General features: G+C 42.0%; 1 protein-coding gene across 8 annotated transcripts in view; it reads right to left on the reverse strand.

Annotated features, from left to right (window-relative positions):
• SH3KBP1 (SH3 domain containing kinase binding protein 1) overlaps positions 1 to 23318 on the reverse strand; it is a 1542178-nt gene that overhangs the window by 31357 nt on the left and 1487503 nt on the right. For all 8 annotated transcript variants that reach the window (XR_013599915.1, XR_013599916.1, XM_078657888.1 and 5 more), the window contains one exon: positions 105 to 233. Coding sequence is in view for 6 of the 8 variants with exons in the window: in XM_078657888.1 (XP_078514014.1) it covers positions 105 to 233 (129 nt within the window). In the remaining 2 variants the exon portion in view is untranslated. The remainder of the gene's footprint in view (positions 1 to 104; positions 234 to 23318) is intronic.

The raw sequence follows: 23318 nt of genomic DNA on the forward strand, positions 1-23318 counted from the left end.
TAATAATAATAATAATAAAGCTTTTAACTTAAGAGCTTGTCTTCAACCATAAATGTGTAGAGAACTCAAAATGTGAATACTGAGTTAAGAGCCAATAAACCCACCTGCGTTATAGTCACAGTTCGTGGTGATTTCTTTGATATTTCAGCCGATTTCTGTGTAAGAGAAGCAAGGTCCTCCTTCTCTTCATCTGGGCTCGGGGAGTCAAAGATATCAGGACTCGAGAGGGAAGACTAGAAAAACAAATTAAAGAAAAAATGGAAGACTAAAGCTGAAATATATAAGGTCTCAGATTAAAGGCATACATGGATTCCGACACTTGAACATAACCTCAACCAAACAACCTTGCTTAATAGGGTTTGTTTTTATAAATATGGCAGGAAAATAGGAAACCAAAAATGTCCATTGACATGAAAGTGACAGAGGAAGAGTGTGCACACTACAACCAAAAGGAAGAGTCAAGGGCAGTATCAGCTTTGTTGCATTGACAAGACGATCCAATGTTTTAGGATTAGGAGCTTGTCCAACACTTTAATACAACAACCATTTGTTTCAATAACCTTTTGACACCATGTGTCAGAAGTTAGCCGGGTATATGATGTCCACTATTCTAGTGGGCACCTTGCACCAGTCGAATCGACCCTTATTGATGGTAGGTTATAAAGTCAACCTTATAGAAAGCTATCCTAGTCGTAGCTGTGGAGAGCAGCCTTCAGGCTAAGACTCTGAGACGAGTTAAGCAAGTTCTTTCACCATTTATAATCTCTTGAGTACCAAATGAAAGCACACCACACAAGGTATATATCAAATATATATGTATTTATTCTCAACACAACCCCAAATACGATAAGTTGCACAGTGTACCTTTTGCTCTAGGGGCCTCACAAACCATATACTAAAATAGTAGTATCAGAACCATGTGAGAGTTAGAAAGCAGGCCTGTGGCATCGCTGGGGCTACTCAGAACAACCAAAGGTTAGGATGTAGGAGGCCCACGGGAGACGTGTGTAGTGTCTAAACACAGCCACTGGTTACCATTGACTTTCTATGAGAAACGAACAAGTTTAAAATTTAAAGATTAAGGGTACAAGGAGGTGAACTGCGATGGAACCCTTTAGACTAGTACACTTGGAGGGTCGATACCCACAGGAGCACCGGAGTACTCGTGTTACCTCACCCAGGGAAGCCGGGTGCATAGGTGTCTTTTCGTGTCAAGTTTCGTCGTCGATTCCAATGGAGAGCCGCGAAGAAGTGCTGCAGGCGACCAGAGGAAAAGTGTCCGGGTGGATCCAAGGAGATGTGAAGAACCTGAAAGCAGAGGAGACAGAGTCTGGGCCACTAGCCAGTGACCAGGGCGGCGATAGGAAGATGCCACCAGATGTCGGGTGATTTCAGGTGAAAAGGTGAAGTTTGTCTCTTCAGCCACGAGGTCCACGAGGCATCAACGATGACCAGGAGCTGGATTCGAGCTGTCCCACAAAGGATCTAGTTGGATGCAGTGTCGGTATCCAGATTGGACCAAACAAGCCTTGGCAAATGCAACCCACGCAGGATGTTGAGATTGGCTTCGGTGCAGACCAGCAAGGTCTGTGGAACTTCTCCTTTGCAGGGAAGTTGGAGCAAGCCCGGAGCAACCAGGAAAGCAAGTTAAATCAAAGGTTGGTCTTCTTGGGGGCTCACTAGCCAACGGACTAGGAACCACAAAGACGTGTCGAGCTGGAATGCACAAAGCGGGCCCACGGAACACTCGTGGAGTGTGGGCCTCTGAGCTTTGGTGCAAAAAGTGCTCTGGGATGGGGCTTCCAGCACCCCAATGCACAACTTCTGGATACCTCGGGAAGTCGATGCAGGTAGCAAAATGCAGGATGTCCAGGAGTTCCGGTCCCACGTCTCTCGTGTCCGCCACAGGTCTCAGCTTTGCTGGGATTGAAGGTCGGGTCAGAGGTGTCTGGAAGTCCATGTCCGGTGTCGCAGATTCTTCAGGGTCCGGCGGGAGCCTCGAAAATGCAGACCAGCAAATATATTTTGGTGCCTGTTTGAACAGGGTGGTCACTCCTTGACCACAAGGGAGATTTCTTCCATCTTCCAGTCGAAATGGAATGTCGCTTTCCAGGATATATGTTGCAGAGTTTCGTCCAGGGTAATATAAAGTCCTAGCGATTGGGGTTCTATACTTATAGTAAGTTTAGGGGTTGGACTAACTCGAAGGTCCCTCCTATGGGTGGACCCGGGGAGGGGGTGGTTACACCCCTTCCCCTTTGTCCAGTTTTGCAGCAGAGCTGGGGCTGAGTGCCCAGGCAACCGGTTTGAACTGGGAAATGCATGGAGCACCTTGTGTGCCCCAGGCAGTGTCTGGAAAGCATTCACTGAATGCAGCCCTCCCTGTCCCAATACACAAAGAGCCTGTCTGGGGAGGTGTCAGCACCTCCCTGGACAGGAAACCTATTGTCCAGGCCTCCCCTGCCGGAGTTTCGTCCAGCAGCAGGAGGGCAGACTCGTGTCTGTGGCAGCAGCATCCATCTTGTGATGCTGAGGCTCTGTTTAACTTTAACCGGGTAACCCAGTAACTACATGTCTTCTCCCTCTAGAAGGGTGAAATGCTACCCCCGATGCCAGAACTGGCGGGGGGGGGGGGGTGGTAGTATTCCAAAGTGTTTGACACCTTACTCAACATGTTTTTATAAAGCCAAACCAAAGTTAGCATTAACCGCGAGGATTATAATGCACTTAAGAGTTTATGGTATGGCTATATCATAGAACAGCTTCCGAAAGCTGCAGAGGGGCTCAACTCATGCTAGGGCACCCTCTCACATAAAACCAAACACTCTACCTCCAGGATTGTCGAGGGCTGCCTGAGGAGCGGCTTATAGGTATACTATATCTAAGTAAGGGGTGATTACACCACCTTACCCAGGCTGTTAGAACAGACCAGTGGTTTCAGTTTGGAAGGCTAACCAGGGGTGGCACAATACATGCTGCAGCCCCTGGTAGGCCTAGGGTGCACCTATGCCCTGGGTACCTATGGTACACTATACAGGGGCTCACAAGGGTGACCCAGTAACCAATCTGGTATGTACCTAAAGTATATTTTATTTATTTATAGAGTTTTGTATAGCACGGACAAGACCCGTGGGTATCAGAGCGCTTAACAAGGAAAGAGATTACATATAGACATTATAATAGCATTGATAATAAAAAATAGATATGAGGTAGAAGGCAATGTACTCTAAAGATGTGATTAGATATATATATTCCTATTGTCTGTGCAATTAGCAGTAGATGCTTAACACGGAAAGAAATTACATATAGACATTATAATAGCATTAATAATAACAAATAGATATGAGGTAGAAGGCAGTGTACTGCAAGGACGTGATTAGGTATATATACTCCTATTGTCTGCGCAATTAGCATTATATGGTATCAATCTAGAGAGAGAACAGCTGGGCTGTGGGCCTGATTAGCAGGTCCACAGCCACACTAAAGTCGAAAAACCAGAGAATCACAGCAAAAAGTGGGGGTAACCATAGAAAGCAGACCCTACTCTCCTACACCATGTATAATGTAGTTCACTATTATGTTTACAAAGAGACCTTGCTGAAGCTCAGGAAGGCGTCTTCTTCCAGGGTGTGTAAATGGGAGCAAGAAATAATAACAATATGAATAATGCAATTGTGACAAAAGTGAAGGAATTACTATGCCACTTCTCATGTAACACCCGTTTTAGTAGGAATCTGGGAAACATGCAACCATAATAATTACCAATTGACTCCCTGATGAAGGTTATAATAAGGAGATTGATGAGATATTTGAGTGGGCTACTGGTTTCTGCTTTAGCTGTTTAGTACACTTTTTAATCATTGGGAGATGTGTCTGACTCACTTAGCTATCATTGCTCTAGATTGCCACATTCTTCTGAACTTTTGCCAAGAATTACTGTTAGAAATATCTCAGTGATAATGTATTATCCTACAACTTCCGCTTGCGACTGGGTTTCTGAGAGAAATCCCCACAATTAAGAGAATGCGGTGCTTGTGGATGATCAAGAAGAATGTTTCTCAATCTCTACTGACACTAATACTCTAAATAGTTAGAGCCATTAACTGACTGACTTATTTCTGTATTCTTTTATACAGTGGCATGTGATTCAGTTTTGTACAGGCGAGTGAAATGAAAAACTAACCAATATGTGTTTGCTTGAATTTTAACATTGGTGACGATGAAATTTGAAATTGCTCTATCTGAACTGATTCCTTGCAGAACAGTGGAGGAGGGGTCACATTAACAGATCCCATGCATTTTTATGTGAGCTACCTGGCCTTTGCTGATTGTATGTTGATTAAGCACTGGAAGATGATTTAAGATATAATTTCTGTTAGTTAGCACTGACTTCAAAGATTTGGTGTATAACAATACTGGGATTAACAACTGAAACATTTAGGTTACACTTAAACCTCTGCAGCACGTGCTTTAAACCCATGAGTTGCAGCCGGACTGTCAAATATTGATCCTTTGAGAGGGTGAGGGGTACTGTACACTATGAGTAGGTATACTGGAAATCTGGCATGGATTAACACACCCTTCGCTTTTCTAAGTAAACAATGTTGGGTGACCCAGCGTTCCTGTAACTCACTGATTGATTCACTTTGATTGCAAGACTAAAATAATGAAAGAGCATCTATGAACAAGCACTTATAAATTAAAGTTAGACATTCGTCAGTGGCTAGTCACATTCCTTTTAGTTTCACTTTGCATTTCCCGAATGATGTTCCCCTTTCACATGATTAAACAAGGACACTTTCTTTTTCTGAAGAGTTCAACAGGGCTGAACACTGTCCCAGGAACAATAATGCCTCTACAATCCCTCTGGTCGTTAGCTCTTTTGATCTTGTCCTATATAACTATGCAGATGAAACACAGATAGTTTTGCAAATAAATCTCTACTTAAAAATAATGTATGTTACGTTGATTTATAAAATCAGATCAGGCATGTTCTAACGTGGTTCGCAAACAGAAAAGTGCCACTCACTGAATGAAGATCAATTGTGATAACACCAGTCACTCGGGCAAATAGTCATGAATGTCCGGTTCTCCCACAGTTATAAGACACCAAATAGAGCACGATAAGCCGAATCTGAATTAATGCAAAGTGTGCTAAGTATATGGACTATGCAGGTACCTTGGAATATTTAGTTTGTAATTCAGCCACTGGCTGCTTTTTCCTTTTTTCCTTTCTTCCTCCCAAAACAGGTGGATGTTCTATTATTACAGGCAGGCAAATGTTTGAATTGTCAGTCCTGATGATGGTCCTATGTAATTAGAGCAAAAGGGATCGAAACGTCGACTTTACATAGTGTTTTCACAACCTAACCATTGTGTTGAATCTAGTTGTGTCTAGCACTTCTTGGCATTACTTCAATCTAACACTGAGTCAAAAGTGGCCAATATTGCTTGTTTTTTTGCCTGTGAAACTTCTCCTGATTTGTTATTTGTTTTTTGTCTCCCTTGAGTATGGTACAGGATTGTGCCCTAGAATTATTTGTTTAACTGCTTATATTGTGTTCAAATAAAAACCATGTCCGGCTGGACAGAGGACAAATATAGTCTTCTATTATGACCTATATTGTATTCTTGACTTTGATTTTGATAAGCTAAGGACCCTTGTCTTTAAAAGCACGTTGATTTATAAAGCACTAATCAACCAAGAGGCTATCTAGGTGCTTGGGCAAGGTATAGGTGTGTGATCCAAAGGCGCTTATATGAAGACCCAGATCTTCAGCTTCAGGTGGAACTCAATAAGTGAGGAGAAGGCTCGGGTGTGTTAAGGGAGGTCGTTCTAGGTATTGGGTGCAATGTAGGAGAATGAATGGCCTCCAGTTTTGCATTTGCGGATGGAGTGTGTGCGAGTGAGGTGTCTTGTGGGTTGGTGAAAGTGTATGCGGATGTTCAGGTATTTTGTTCCTGTGCTGTGTAGGGCTTGCTATGTGTGCGAGAGAAGCTTGAATTGGTGTGTGAATGGGGAGTCATTGATGCTTGCTGAGGTGCTGTGTGTTGTGGATGTGAATATGAGTCTTGCGGCTGCGTTCTGGATAGTCTTGAATCTGTATAGGAGTTGTTTGGAGACATAACATATAATGTGTTAGTTATTGATTTGTTGTCAATAAACAGAGAAGATTCATATTTAATTAGGTCAGCTTATTACTTTAATTTGCACAACGTAACTAGGTTATGTACTCTTGGTTGACAATTTAAGCACCAAATTAATGTTCGACAAACACCTAATTATGAATGTAATACTGTATAGTTGCTTTGCTTACATCAGGACTATTTGTTATAAAAAAAGGGTTTAAAGACATGAGTAATGAAAGCTAAAAATTCTAAATCGGGCAACAAGCTACACAACTGATAATATCATTCAAATCAGAGCAATGTGCCAATTTTGTAGTATTGAACAATATGACTAACTTTGACTATTGCCCTGTTGAAATATGATAATGTGATTTTTGTTTTCCCGCCAATCAAATATCTTATGCAATATTCAATTCATAGTTAGATGTCTACTTTTAGAACGTTAAGTTGCTTGCTGGAATTGTCAGCTAATGTTACATGATCTAGTAACTCACCACACATTAAAGACATAATCTGACATTATTAATAGTAATTTTATATATGTCTTACAATAGAAATTATATCAATGATTATTTGAAGGTGTGTAGCAAATAGAGGTATTTTATGGGACATCAAATAATACGAGAAAAAGGAAATAAGGAATATTTCATTGGGTATCATTTTCGTTTTTTCATGACTGTATATAGTCTCTTAATATAAAACATAGTCATGTGCAATTTGAACTAATCAATTAATATGTAATATTGTATACTAATGTATATTTAGTAAGTGGTGTTCACATAAAAGGATGTACAAAAGTGAGTTAATTGATAAATTAAATTCATGTTTATAGATTTAAAATCAAATGCACACTGGAACTTAGAGGTTTATAACAGCAATTTGCATGTGTACGGTGAATGAATAAAACTGAGATATGATTAGAAATGTTTTGAACAAAATAATTAAGTGGTGTTTTGTGAAGGTTTTTTTTATATTGGATAACCAAATCTATTATAAAATTAGAATTAGAAAAAGTGATTCTTTTTTCCTTTGGATTCTTTGCCTTAAGCCTTGAAAAAATTGACAAGTTTCACAAAACACATGCTGTCTAAGGCATAGGCAGATAGAAGTAGATATGTAACATGTTAATCTCTGATATAAAGAAAAGGATGGATTCATATTCTACAACTGCAAATAATAAATTCACCTATGAAAAATCAAGCACATGTATAAAGAATTTAGTTGTTTAATCACATCAACATATGTTTCTTCACTTTTTGATGAAATAAATGTGCACTAAAATCAACTTTTTACGGATTGATGAGATTAGCATCCCAAGGGCAGTGAGTGGTGCCATCAATGGTGCCCCAGAGCTGGGTTCTCAGTCAGAAAACCCATCTTTTTATAAAATGTGCTACTTAATGTCATCTCAAAGAAGTTTGCAAATTGCTTATTGATGGGGAACAACTGTAGGGGACAAACTATCTGAACAATAACATATTACTACTGCAATACAATAAACGTTTGTAGAGTACACATACACCCACGGAGCCAACCTTGAACGAGCTACTGGTATTGGGGGTGGAGAGGAAAGACAGGCTTGTATAGCATAATCACAGCAAGATCTGCTAATGGAAAATAGGGAGTAAACATAAGAGGAAAGAAACAGACGGCTGCATAATGACATGGCACAAATACTCTGTGCACATGTGTGCATGCCTAGGATTACTTTCACTGCCACATAAAACCAAACTTATTGTTTTTGCCATGTGTTTGCCACATAATGATTCATTTTACAGTCCTAGTAGAGTAAATGAATATTCAGGACAGTGTAGATGAATTACTGTGCATGTCTGTTCTGCAAGGGGAAGTGAATTAGCAAATCTGTGCGAGTATCTGTCGTCTCTGACAACTGAGCTCTTAGTTGCTGCTGCATTTTGTAAATCGCCTGGGAGCATCTGAAACTCCTCTGCATTCTCCGAGCCGTGTGACTGCGAAGACTGCTTTGGCTTCAGTGGGCGCCGGAGAATGGCTTTGTCGTTAGAAACATCTGTTATTCAGCGCCAAGATACCTGGGTGAACGTGCGCTTTACAAATACACGTGTATGTTATGTTATATTAATGCCATAGACAGGGAGAGGGTTAGAGATTAAAAAAATGAAGAGATGCTGAGAAAGGGGACAGGAAGGTAAGAGACTGTGTCAAGAAAAAATGTTTCAAACTAACAGATGGGAAACTGTGACTGCTACTCACCTGCTAGTGTTAGGGTCCCAGGTACTGGAAAGCATAAAATAGAACAAAACAAAAAAGGCCATCACCCGGCCACAGAGCACCTTCAGCCTACCAGTGACCATAGCTCGACTGACTAAGCCCTCCAGTCTGTCCATCTCTCCTTCACATAATAGCACCTCCATGCAAATCAAAATATGCCCCATGGGGGTGCAGGGAGGGGCTGTACTCTCGATCATGGGGGCATTAGTGCAGCGTGCTGTCCATGCCTGGCAGCTACTGACCATCACTCAGAGTTCACGGTACATTGTGCGGGTTGTCCGTAGGTGAGCAGGGCTGAGCAGCATTCAATGCTTCATCTGGGGCTATGCTAAGGCTGGCCCTGATTAGTGGAATGCTCCATCATCCCACACCTGTTCCCAATGTATCCTTACTTCTACTACTCACACGCTTGCAGAACGCGATAACAGGTAGGGGAAGACCAACATAGAGAGAATATAGGGACTAGCTTCTCAAAGCATCCCACTGAGTTATATGGGAAATGCTGGCCATCTTAGAATGGGGGTTTTGTTAATTTGATTAAAAAACATTCTAAGAACCTAGAATTTATTTTTATAGTTGCTGACAGTTTGCATTGCAGAGATGAGAGGGCTGTCACTAGCATCTACAATAAGTATAGTCTATGCAGCTGCCCATAATGTACTCCCCATAAATGCCCAATCATTCTAAGAACCTGGAACACTGAAGGCAGAGCCATAGCTTGTTAGATGAAGTGCCTCCAATGGACTACATTTTTACCATATCATCAATGTAAAATGCAAATGATCAAAATGTAGACAGCTGTGAAATGCAACAGGGTGCTCCAAAATGTGAATTCAACTCTACAGAAGTAAAAGCTGAAAAGGTCTGACTCCAATCAACTGACAGCTGAAGAGGACTGACTCAAAGCCCCACTCTATTTATAGTTAGTTACACTGTTTCATTGTTGTGTGCTATGGTAAGCGCTAAAGCTGTCTGCAGTCAGATCTAAAAATGAGAGCTGAGAATATACCCAACTCCTAGACAGACACACTGGTCATCTTAGGGTCACTACTATTTTTATAAACCTGACCACATTGCACGACTGCAATTAGCCTCTCTGTTTTTATTCACAGTACATGGTTGCAAGGAATGGAATGGAGTGACAGCATCAACAACAATATAATAGGACTCTCATGGTTTGTAGTTCACAGTGCATGAGAATGAAACTAACTCTTTGGGAATACAGAATACACTAGGCTTCTCCAATGAGTAGCTCTTGGGCTACTTGTCGCTCTATAGCTACTTGTAAGACGCTCTCTTGTAAGCAGCCCCACCTACTAGATTAGAAGCTTTTGGTTGGTTGAATAAGTATATGTATATCAAAATTGAAAAGTGTGTATTCGAGAACTCATAAGCTGCTATTTGGGGAAAAATGGATGAATTTCCAAAATATATTTAATGCTGATATTTGAGTTAGATATTATGTGGCATTTGGAGACTTATTACTAATATTATTACCCTGGTGAAAGGGGCATTGCTGCTATGGCTGTCATACATTACCTATGCATAGGAATTCCACATTGGCCAAGCATTGTTTACATTACTGATGACAACTGTGCATGATACACTCAGGTGATCACTGCTGGTATATTGCAAATGGTGGCTAGTACTAATGTAATCCTGTCTATACAGTTCCAATATTGTATGTTTTTTTCTGACCATTAGTGTTTATGACTGAAAATGTTGGAGACCCCTGGATTATATTTTCTTCTGCTTTTTCAAACCTAACATGGTTATTCATTAGAATCAATATTCTTCACCCTTACATTTCAAGTACCACAACTATGTGCTGGCCGATTCTACTGAGCAGATGTTTTCAACACAATAGAAGCAAGGGTTTTTTAACATTTTATTTTTTATTATCAATTTCCTGTTGGATTACAGCTGAGCAAGATAAACACTGATAGAAAAATAGAAAATGAATACCAATATTAAACATTTGGACACTTTGGCACATCAGCATTCTAACTGTGTGGGTTGTGAACTAGCTACCAAGGTCAACTTCCCTCTGCAAGCTTCTTTTCTTATTTTAAACTTTCTTACCCTGTCTTACTCCTTCCAGCAGTTCGCAATCTCTGCTTTCCCCCGTGTTGCATGTGTGTGTATCATTGGCATAGGTAAAGATGATAGACCCTCTTTCTGGCTTTGACTATGGTGGAGTCTCTACCCTGTGAAAGGGAGGAGGATTTGTGACAGAGCTGTGCTCTGCAGATGGGGTTAAAAAAAAGCATACTTTTATGTTGCTATTTCTGTCTCCTCATTCACACACACACACACACACACACACACATATAATGTGTGGTGCTACAGAATTGTAGCAGTCCATTCCTTGGTGTTGCGTTGATGGACAGCACACCTCTGTGCTTTGTTTAGGTTCTACTATGTTGCAGGCCTCGACACTAAAGACAGCGGTTTCAGGCATCCTAAAACAAAATATATTAAAGTGAACAATTCTATCCTACTGCAGGCTTGTGAGTGGATGGACATTCATCAAATCAATTTACCTTCCATCTCCCTCCTTGTTTATGTGCAGCGGAGGGCTCGAAGATTGTGCAGCAAGCCAGAGGTGTACCAACCCCATTTCCCACTGCAAGGCTAGGTAACCCCTAGAGCCAAACTACAGTGGAAGATGCTAAGGGGGTGTGCATCAAAGAAGTGTGTTGCCAGAGCTCTACATCTGATGTCAAGGAGCTATGATGCAGATGGCACAGAGGGGAAATTCTTACTGGAGGGGCTGCTTAGAAGCCTCACATGGCATCTACAGGACAGCCAGGGTGAACTTCCATATAAAAGGACAGAAGAATGTGTCCAATACAGTAAAGTAACTAAATCATAAAGAGCAAATCTTCCTTCCTTTTCTAAGCAAAGGCACTGAACCACAGGCACCAATGCTGCAGCACACTGGCTGATGTAATTCCTTGTGCCCGGAGGCGCATAAAGAGTGTTGCAAGGCCCCACTGCGGGGGACCTTCCTTTTCCGAGCCGGGGCACTGAAATGCAGCCCCCAGGCTCCAACACTGCCTGACACCATTCCTTGCGCTCGAAGGTGTATAAATAGTGTTGCAAGGCCCTGTTGAGCAGGATGCGCCGGGGCAAAGCCCGGGTCAAGGGCAGGCCCGTCCTTGTCCGTTACTGGCCGTGCTGGCCCCCCCTCTGACATCTGGGATTCATCATCTATTGAAGGTACTGTTTAATGACTATCCCGTAACCCCAAAGTAGAAGAATTTTAACAATGGCGGGCAGGTTCTAGTGGTGCCTGTTTGTATTCCCAGCAGGCCCACACCTTTGATCTTCAACTCAGGGGGTTATTGTTCCTTTCGCTTTTTTGGCCCGCCTGGTGGACTGAGACACGCCTGGGACCCAATTGTTTACTGGGAAAAGTCTTGGTTATCTGTTTTCAGTCACTGGGCATTTGATTATTGGGGAAAGGATTACCCCTTTTTGTGACCTTGTGATCTGGTTATTTGAAGGTGTGGGTGAAGTAGAGTACAATGGGAGAATGGAAAGTAGTCCATCTGAGCACCTCAGTGGGAAGGAAGTGTACGACCATTGACTCGTTCTTGGTAAAAGCCGGGGGGGGGGCAATACTGAAGAAATTGACAGGGTGGAGAGGAGGCTCTCTTTGGGATCATCTAGTCATATTGCCCTGCCGTGTTGTGAACCCACAGATGTGGCCACTCAAAACTCACTGGCTGGACCCAGTGCGGCAGTATTGGTGATCACAGAGACCCCTAGAACTAGAGCCAGCCTCCGGGTCTAACAGCTCAAGCTAGGCGAGCAAGGCCACCTCTGATAATGCTCAAGGAGCGGATTAGGGGGGCCCCCACCGCTCAAAAATCCACAGAAAGTTAACAACAAGCCAGATCTTGTCAAGAAGGGGGATGAAATGGCAAACATTGATCCAAGGGTTGTAGAGGAGATCTGGGCTCCACTGAAGCAAAACATCACTGAAGTAATGACTGTTATTGACTAAATGTTGTGATGACCTTATCAAAATCATGAGGGAGTACAGAGATGCATTAGCTAGAGTTGACAACACCCTGGTTTCCATTGCTACCACACAGCAAGATACAATGCAAATGGGACCTCTTCCCATAGTCAACCGGCGTGCCGCTGAGCCCCGACCCTCCAGCTCTAGAACAGTAGGATGTACAAACATTGAAACTGAGAAAATGGGTGCCAGACTTCAGGCACTTAATAAGCGGCCACTCAGTTCTGCCTTGACCCCGTCTCACCTGCAGTACTTGCCACAACATAGGGAAGGACCCATAGACCGTGTATTCACGGCCAAGAGCCGGGGTTTGCCTGTATTCGATCTTCCACTGGTAGGGGTCCAGGATTGGGTGTTCAAAGGGACGAATCACCTGTTCAGCTAATTAACAAAGTATCACACCGGTTGTGTAAACATGCAGAATTTGAAATGGTTGATTAGAGACACATGGTTATTGTGTGATATTCACACTGAGACACACCGAAGGAGCGAGCAATATTTTACATCAGTCACTACAGTCCTGTCATTATGATTCTGGCATCAAAACTTTACACTTGGGTTTCTTTTATAGGCCTTCACACATTACCACATGCAGTAACCATCCTGCAACCGCAGGGCTCCTGCGTCTGTGGGAGGAATACGGTCAAAACTCAGCCCCTATGTGCCCCTAAGAGACCTAAATGATATAGACTGGCTGCACAAGGGAGATGGGAAAAGCAATGCCAATGTTATTCCGAGGATTTTACTGTCACAAAGTTCGGTGACCAGACTGTCTTCAGTGGGTCCAACTGTAGATCAGGTCGGTACCACTGCAGCTAGCCAGGGACTGAAAGATAGTGGGGATAATAGTCAAATCTTGGAACATGCAAACTTTACCCAGGAGGTGGAGAAAATCTGATCTTGAATATCATCTCCTGGAATGAAGTGGGGTTAGCCGCTAAATTCATGGATGAAAAATGGGTGCAATTTATTAGATCTAATAATATCAGTTGTCTACAGGAGACTTGAGATTAAAAATAAACTTTTTCTTGAGGGTTATAAAACTTTCTTTTGTCCGGCAGTGGGATCATGTATGGGAAGAGCCACGGGTGGATTTATTATCTTAATAGATTTGAGACTTTGTGGTGCTGTGAAGTATTTGAACTGGGATTCTAAAATTGCACAAGGGCTGACACTTGCAGTGGGTAAATCTCTTTGCTTCACTTTAATTTTTATAATGCGAAATGAAAGGCACATGGCCCCTCGAGCCTGGCTAAGTTAAATGCTTGTATCGAGTCATTGCTGGGGAAGGTTTTTCGCAGGGGGATTTGATTTTAGCGGGCGATTTTAATTGTCATCTCTGTATGGAGCTATTATTGAACACAAGTGAGCGGGCCACATGCATAATTAGGGATAGGTTGCACATGGAACACTCTGTGGAAGGTCAGGGACTGAAGACCTTTTTAGATAGATATGGTTTAATCTATACTCTAGATTGGAGGGGGTCGTGCCCTGATTTCCCCCTGCGGCCCACCTTCAAAGGCTGGGATGCTGCTACAATTATTTATTTTTATCTCCCTTTCCCTGAAGCAGTTTATACACCTCTTTAAAACTCAGCACAGCCCTCTTAGTGATCACAATCCCTTGAACTTGGTGCTTGAAGTGCGGGGCAGATCGACAATGCCCTGAAGGAGGGTGACTGTGGTTTCACTTGTTGCAACTAATCAAAGGAGGTGCCTTAGTTGGTCACTGTTGGATATTACTCTTTTTAATCAAGCACTTTTTAGTTTGAGGCAACAGGAGATGGGAGAGGAAACTATTGGTGCATTTATTGAAATTGCACTATCAGTAGCTAGTCGACTAAGAGTACCAGTAGCTACTGTTAGCGCCGACCCAACAAAATGGTTTGGCAGTGAGTGCTCCCGGGGCATGCGTCAACTTAAGAAGGCCACTAAACAGATCCCACGTGACAGGGCTTGGGTGGCAATATGTTGCAGTAATTATAAGGAGGCCATTAAAGGGCGGAAGCGATTTCTCAGGAAACGAGCTTGGTAGGAGCTGACAGAAGCATGTGAAAAGAGGGATTGCACACTTTTGGGGAAGATTATCAATAGCCCTTGCTACACAGACCCAGATAAGCCAGGTTTATCCCATAATATTACTTTAAAAGAGTGGAAGGACCACTTTGAGGATGTGTATAACCACGGTCACAGTGAGGAATCCATTATAGTTGATAGTTCTCCACCCAGCACAGCAGCCATTTCCTTTAGTCTTGATGGGGTGAAACTGGGAATTGAGGGATTATCACGGAACAAGGCTCCTGGTCCTGATGGGATCCCTCACGACCTCTTTTGCGATAACATTGAGATCTGGGCCCCACTCTTAATCAGGGTTTTAAATGTTGCTGGGAGGACAACAATGCCTCCCTCGTGGTCCTCAGCAATTATTGTCCCAATCTTCCAGAAAGGGGACAGCGACAGCCCTCACTGCTACCGCCCTATATCGCTCATTGATGCTACAGTTAAAGTCCTTGGTCGAGTGTTATAAATAGGCTCTCAATCTGGGCGGACACTAACCAAGCCATTTCAGAGTTCCAAAATGGCTTTCGCATAGGTAGGTCAACCACGGATCAATGTTTAAAGCTTTACCTTTTCAAGGCCAAATACACGATAGCTAAGCCTGGAGCTCTTTTCTTAAGTTTTATGGACCTTACTGCAGCATTCGATCGGGTGAACTGCTCCAAGCTCTGGGCACTTATGGGTGACCTTGGGGTTGATCCTGCAATCACAAATGTTTTAATGACCCTACATTTTAATACTACCGCTGCAGTCAGATACACTCTGGATGGGAACGCTACTGATCATTTTAAATGTTCTAGAGGGGTAAGACAAGGATGTATATTGGTCCCATTTTTATTTACGTTATATATAAATGGATTGGAAGCATTCTTGACAGCACTTCAGGCTGGTTCTCCAAGATTAGGAAAAAGATCTGTCCCAGTATTGTTGTACGCAGACGATGTGGTATTGCTTGCACAAACCCCTAGAGGCTTGCAGACCTTATTGGATGGATTTGCAGCCTTCATGAGTGAGATGGATCTTTCACTGAATTTGTCAAAATCATATATAATGGAATTCGGTAAGCAGAGCACAAGCAACAATACCTACAAAATAGGCACTCATAGGCTAGTAAAGGTCCTGATATTCTCCTATTTAGGTATCTTATTTGATGTTCAGCTTAATTTGAAACCTTTGCAGGAGGGGAAGACACTTGAGATGAGAAAATCAATGGGAGCAATCACAAACTATGCACACAGACTGGGTACTTGGTCACTGAGGGGAATTGTAAAATTGTACTACTCTTTTTGTATTTCAAAGGCGTTATATGGTAGTGAGGTATGGGGCTATGCAGCCGCAAACACTCTCCAAACTACAGAAAATAAATACCTCAGAAGAATACTGAAAGTGCCACAGGGTATTGCTGCGTATACAGCACATTAAGAATTAGGAATGAAGTATATTGTAGATTGGGCGGCGGTCAAACCTTTGATGTATTGGGTGAAGATATGGACAAGCCAGGAAGCGGGCTTTAACAGACTAGTGATTGAGGATTGTCTCTCTCATGAGCATGGTTTAAAAATCCCATGGCTAAAATATGTAAAGGATACCCTAACGGCCCTAGGTAGAGCAAATGTTTTCATGTAACGTGACACAGTGAAATTACATGATAAGCACATAGTGAAAGAACCATTCTTTAAGCATGCTATGGCCTCAAGGGAGGAAAAGAAACTTAGAAAACTCATGGTAAGAAGGCATGTCCTAGTAAAATCAGTGTTGGGAATGAAGAATCACCAAATGATTTTAACAAATGTATACAATCGATTTTTAAATTACACCAACTGGTTCTGTTGCGCATGTAGAGGAGAGAGGTGTTTGTGGCTGCAAATATAGGTCTCCACAAGATACCTTACACTTCATATTTTTATATAAATATTTGACGTATCCAAGGTGGATGTTTCTTAAACCTCTTTTAAAAGAAATTAACTTTAGGCATGCTGGTGTCGCCTCACTGTATCTCCAGCTCCTGCCTACCGCCCACACGCTTTTTTGTGTTGTCAACTTTTTAAGAGCTGCCCTAAAGTCTTGACATTCGAGAGGTGACTAAATATGTAGGGAGATTGTTTCTGTACACTTAAAGTTACAAGCTGACACTGAAGAATTTGTTCAGAATTTTAACAGGGTTTGTCTTAGTTTTAATTGTGTATTAACAACTAAATTGGTTGGTTTTTTTTTATATTGTATTGGGTTATTTAACTGATGGGGGAAGTGATTAACGTTGACATCGACAATTTGCGACTTTTGCACACGGTGATATGCTGTCAATAAGTGATCCTGTTGCTGAGGTTTTATCTCATTTTAATGTTGCCTCTTTTATGGCTGTGACCAATGCCGTATAAAGATTATCATTATTATAAAGAGCAATTCTGTGAAATAACTCAGTGGCTGAACAATGTCAATGCCTTTTCACAGACTATCATCTAAAAGGCATTTAAGGTGCACTGAAGGAAAAGTGGCAAAGAACCCACCGGATCTGTAACTGTTCTGGGAGACAATTAGATAAGATCTGTGCGTGCGATGTGTGTTTGGGGATGTTACTAATCCCAGGTCTTCTTTCAGCAACCCAACAAAAGTGACAGCTGATCAGAATAGCAGCTGCATAGGATATTCTGGCTGGCGTTAGTAGCGAAAATGTGAGGCAAACTAAGTATTCTACCTGAAAAGTGCCTTCTCATACACGCATGGTCTCAATCTGGAAACGCTGGTAAGTATGTTTTAAATGGCTTTACAGTGATGTGTTGCTTCATTACTCATGGGATTCTATTTCTCTTGTACTCACTCTTCCGCTTCTATATATTTCCCAACATGGAGAACGCAAATATTAAGTCAACCATAAAGTGTTGAAAGAGCATATTCAAGTTAAGTATTTACAACAAAGATATGTATTTGAAAAGGTGACACGTTAAGCTGAAAAAAACTTAGTGGAGCTGTTAACTGCTCATGCATGTCCATGGGTGCCATCTTTGGCAAGCCTCGTCGCCCAGTATTTAATGATTTTAGCAGAGCAGTAAGTAAACATGTAGCTGAATCAGAAGCAAGACAGTTAATGTACGCTGGTAATGTGAGTAAGCCCAAGAACGAAGGATGATAGAATTAGTACCTTTCCCATTTCCATAACAAAATCTGAGCCTTTGTACTACAACTGAGAGGCAACCGAGAACTTCTTGTGTCCTTCCAAGGAAGCAGCCTTCTGAGCTTTCAAGTTAGAAAACAGGATTCAGCTGGCAAAAAACTATGTCTTCAAGAATCATTTTTCTCAGCTCAGCAATGGAAGAAGTCTAATGCCCTGCTGAAGCTGTACAGGAAGGTTGATGTTCCTATCCAAGGTTACTAAAAAGTGAGAAGAGTAGCATGCATAGCACGCCTAGACTGGGTCTATGAGGTTCGTAAAACTATTGATACTTCAACTTAAAGGAGAAGATGGGTTATTCTGCAGAAGAAAGGCTGAAAAGAAAATCATCTGGCTCCATCCCTGAATAAATGCATTGGTCCTATTACTCTGCACTCCCTTGTTTATTGAATGGTTATTTGCTGGTACATCTCTATTCCTGATATGAATTTTAACACCTTAAGTGTGTTCCAAACAAACCCCCTTCTGACGTTTGTTGCTAATTAAGATCAAGATTAATATAGTGTTCCTGAATGCTGTTGCTCTGTGCACAGCTGCACTTTGGGGGGAAATTGTTTATGAGTTTCCAGTATATTTTCTAATTGCTTCTCTTGACGACATGACATAAATTTTGGATTGTCTGAATTCATGTACATTGTTTATAGTTCAGAGAAAATCTGCATATTACCATAATAGCTGACACCATGTTCCTTAAAAGTCGCCATCTTGTGTTGTCCATGTTAAAAATAATTCAGAAGTTCTGTCATCAAAACATTTTTTCTTTTTTTTAGTGAGGGCTTCAACACTTTTTCATACCTATTTCCTACTTTGTGTCTCAGATGGTGAGGCTACAATAGGTTCCTTTTAAGAATATGAGGTCTTAAAAAGTTTGTTTAAAGGAACTACTTGAACTATTTGTGGTGGTTCCAAGTCAAATGTGTTACAAGTTCGGGTCCACATCACAGGGTGGTGTAATTTGGAACTGAGTTTGAGTCAAGCATGTGCAGGTGGATTTAGACCCTTACAGGATTGGTGTGAATGCGCAATCAGCTGGCTTGACGTTTTACATTTTTTTTTTATATTTCTTTTTATTAATCATGAAACAAACATAACAATTGCATTGGGAATACATCGGCATTATCACAGCAGTGTTCGGAGCAGAGGTCGTCTCATAAACAGGATATAAAACAGAATAGTAAAAACTTGGAATCAAGGGGAATCCAGAGTGTCCGAATCAGTTCGTCTCGCTGGGGGAACACAAATATCTCCCCGGTACACATTCCACGCCCCCCATATCTTTACCCACCTCTCAGGGCAGCCCCTCGCAACATACACAGCACGCTCCCTGAACATACACAAGTCCAAGCCTTGCGTTGCGGCGATTGAGTGGCTCCCCATAATTGTGCTATATTGCGCTTGGCAATCATACAGGCCAGCGTAACCCATTGCTTTAAATATTGATTAAGATCCGTGGGTTCCCAAACATTTAAGAGACATCTGCGCGCCTCCAAACTCACCTCACAACCCAGGACATCTCGCAGAGTCTCATGTATGGCGCGCCAATAGGTTTGAACTCTATCGCAGTGCCACAGTATGTGTAGAAACGTCACAATATCTCCACAGCCTCTCTTGCATTCCCCATTCGTACTCCATCCCATCCTCACCAGCCCCGGACCAGTAACATAAGACCTATGTAGAATCTTCAATTGTACCAGACGCAACCTCATCTGTATCGCTACCACCTTGGGGGAAGACACAGCCTCCACCCAGTCCTCATCATCCAACTCTAATCCATCGGCTACCCATGCCTCCCTGATAGACCTCAGTGGGTCTTCCATGTGATTGATCAACTTTCGGTAAATCAAGTATTGTGTTTTTATCTAGGAACCTAAAATCGATATTTCTATTTTATGCCCTTGTACGGTTATAATCAATAATATCCCTATAAAGGCATAAGAATCATATCCATATTTAGTCGTAGCCCATGCAGTCACATTAAGCAAGGCTACTTCCCCGGACTCCTAGAAAGCACAACGAGTTCTCTAAACAAACCAAACCTCCAGCAACCTGGAAAATCCCCATTGCTTTTGTTTTGATTTTGTCCTAGAACTCCTGTGAAGCACTGTAAGAATGGCCAGTTCTTAGTGACATCTTTATTGACGTCTTATGTCCAACCTTACGTCAAACCCGGCACCTTTCAGGTATAAATATACCAATGTTGCCTTAAGCAAACACACGGTGGTGGTTTTGGAGCAGAGCAGCTATCTACTTGCCCGAGAGCCCAGCTGATGCGAGAGCCCAAGGACGCTGCCCCTCCCCTTTGACGCACTGAGAGAGACACTGTCTTTTCTCCTGCCGAGAAATCCAGCTCCGGTGTTTCCAGATACCTTCACGGGTTACTGGGATATCGAGTCCTGAGAGAGAGATACAAGACCTCCTGCTTTCTATTACCCAGGTACGGAGCTGACTAAATCCTTAAAGAGAATTCTTGAGTCAGATTCTTGGCAAAACAAACTTAACTTAAACTGCTACTTATTTACTCCTTCCCACGTATTAGACTTAGGTCAGGTACACCGGGGTAGGCGTATTTAGAAGCATCAGTTGAGTACGTTAGTCAATGTATATATGTATGTATATATTTTATCTATTTTAAAGTATCATATGGCTAAGAAACCATATCAATGCTTTTACAGTATTATTTTATAATCCTCCTTTTACTGCACGCACTTTACTTTACTATGAGTATTGCAATTGTGGCAATTCATTTCTCTTGCATGAGAAAGAAGACTGCTCAATAAATTACACCTTTTATTGAAAACGCCCGTCTCTCTTTTCTCTGCACTCTGGTGAAACTAAGTATGCACACTTGACTGAGTAAAATAGCTGTCTATTGTTTTCACGCGACTCTAGAGATACACTCTTATTCTGAGGGAGCAAAGTTGCCATGTTTTATGGTTGTCAGAAGCTAATCCCTTCTTGTCTATCCAGGGACAACTCCTCCTCGTTTATTCGAGAAAGTTTCTAGTGACCTCTGAGCTAGCTGGCAAACCTTAAGTCTAATATAGTCAGTAGAGACCTAGTCGACCTCAGTCCTACGTCTACACTGCTGAATATATTATTCCAATGCACAGAGCCTATTGGGAATATAGGAACTACACTACATGGCGCCCAACGTTTGGTAAGGCGATAAATCTAACGCAAGACGTTAGAGTAACTCAGTCGTGCTTTTTCACACAGACCCTTTTTCCCGTAAATACTCCAAAAGACGTCTGGAGTTGGTAAAAGGTTAAAATCCGCCAGGAACTTAGTAGGAAGAGATTCCTATGTATAGTTTTTGGTTTAGTCAACGTTGAAGGATACAGTGTTCCAAAATATTGTGCACCTAATCTTTGTTTCCTTGAAACTTGTTCTGCATACTAAAAAAGACTTTGTCAGTAAAATGCCTGACGGAGACGAAGAAAGAGATGCTACAGCGTCTCAACTGTTGTTGGAAGACACAACTCTCCAACAGAATGACCCGAATGCTATACTCATTCCGGTCAACATAAGAAGAACTATAACTATTAAACTTATAGAAAACGGACTGACATCACGAGGTGGTACAGTCATATTCGTAATTGAGGCCCATGAATATCGGCAGACAGAGGTATTCTATTCATGGATAAACTTTCCAGCAGCAAACGCTGTCACACACGACTCCACTATTACAAAATAGAGGAACCTCCGGAAGAGTACACTCCTTTCGAGGAGGTGGAAATCTCATTAAATTACCAAGAGCACCTGCTCTGGTTTAAAGGCGCCCTAAAACATAATAATCACATCACCAGGCTCGGTCCACTAGGTAGACCAGGAGCAACGTGGCCGGTTCTAGCCAGCTACACACCACATCCAGACATAGAAAAAATGTCAGACCGGGAACTATTAGCACAGCTAAAACAACTGATTAAAATACATAGACAATTAGTCCAATATGTAATGCGGACTACAACAGTCCAACCAGCAATTAACATTCCACAGCTGACCCCTCATCAGGGGAACACAAACAAAATTATACCACAGAACATACAATCATGTCTGGGTAAAGTACCCGCAAAACGGGAACAAATTCTATTCTGGTTAGCACAAAAAAATCACTCAAATAGAGGCAGTATTTCCGGATACTACCCCTACTGAGAAACACAGAATTCTGACTATCTGTCTTCCAATGGGGATCGCACCACATGTGGAGGGCTGTGACACTTGGGGCACAGTCTTTGCTTCCATTTACACAAAAACACATGGTGTTCCGTCCATGGCGGTAATACCCGATGTGCTAAGACAGATTCAAAATGAATACGGTCCAGAACCTGCTTTAACTCTGGGTATGAAATTACTGAAAGACTTCAAGCAGGTCTCGGCTATATTATTAGCCAACATAAAAGGAGAAGCAGCATCTGTGGCGATCCGCCAGAATTTGAAAGAAACAGATATAGCAGAACAGCCATTTGAACTTGCCAGAATCATAGAAAAATCCTATGAAGAACTAGGAAGAGATAGTTTGGGTGGGAAACCAGTAAAACCCCAACTAACTGAAAATCCTGAAAAGATATTTATTAAAAATAATCTAAACACTCCAAAAAAGAGCTGGGATGGAAATAAACAATCCGCTCCCAAAGAAAAAAGATTCCAGTCCAGAGGAAGGTCTCCTCGGCGGAGAGAAGGATCTCCGGACCAAGGACACAAGTCTCCCCAGAGGGAGCCCTCTGAGTAAAGATACAACCTTAGAAATAGGGATAATCTAAAGAAACCTGATAGATATCAAGATATTGATACACGCCCCTCTCGATCTTGTCAGACTTCTTCACAGAAATCGGAAAGAAGAGGACGGTCAGAACACAGGGAAGAGCACGTCCAGTCCAAAGGAACCTGCTCATCAAAGTAAAAAATTACAATTTCCAAAAAAGAAGGTAGCCAGTATTAAAATAATTAAACATGCCGAGGATACTGAAGACACAACTGAAAAACGGAGAGTGGGCCCAGACAATGCTAGACAGCGCAGCAGAATTGACAATAGCTCGCAAGATCCTGATGAATCTGGAGACAGTGGACACGAATGAATACATTCAGGTGGAAACTGCAGATACCAGAGTTAGCAAACCTCATAAAATATACGAAATAACATTACGTATAGAGGGAAATAAGACTAGGAAAGTAAGGGGTCTATTTTGGGATAACCTTTCCAAAGGCTATCACATCCTTTTAGCTGAGAAAGACTGGCCACCAGAGTTGGTCAGAGAGTGCCCTCATGGCAAAGAAATGATTATGCCTGCCTTCTCAAATCATATTCCAATTCATAAAAAATATACATATGCAAGAAAATGGGCAGTAGCCCAAGCTCCTGCATTATATAAAAATCATGTAGGATGGGATGAGGACTCTCCTGCTCACAAAATCCAGTAAAAATGTCAACCAACTGCACAAAGACAGTACCCAATTAAGCAAGAAGCTAAAAAACAAGTCAGGGAGATCTTAGATCAACTTGAATACCAAGGGGTGATTAAAACATGCACCTCACAAATGAACAATCCTTTGTTTCCTGTCTCCAAGCCAGACGATTCATATCGTCTAGTCTTGGACTACAGACACCTTTGCAAGACATTTGCAGTACAAAACTCACACAGTGCAGCACTAATGAATAACATCGTGCGTAAAAAATACAAAACGA

This window comes from Lissotriton helveticus, chromosome 8 (genome assembly GCF_964261635.1).
Source record: "Lissotriton helveticus chromosome 8, aLisHel1.1, whole genome shotgun sequence".
NCBI classification, from domain to species: Eukaryota; Metazoa; Chordata; class Amphibia; order Caudata; family Salamandridae; genus Lissotriton; species Lissotriton helveticus.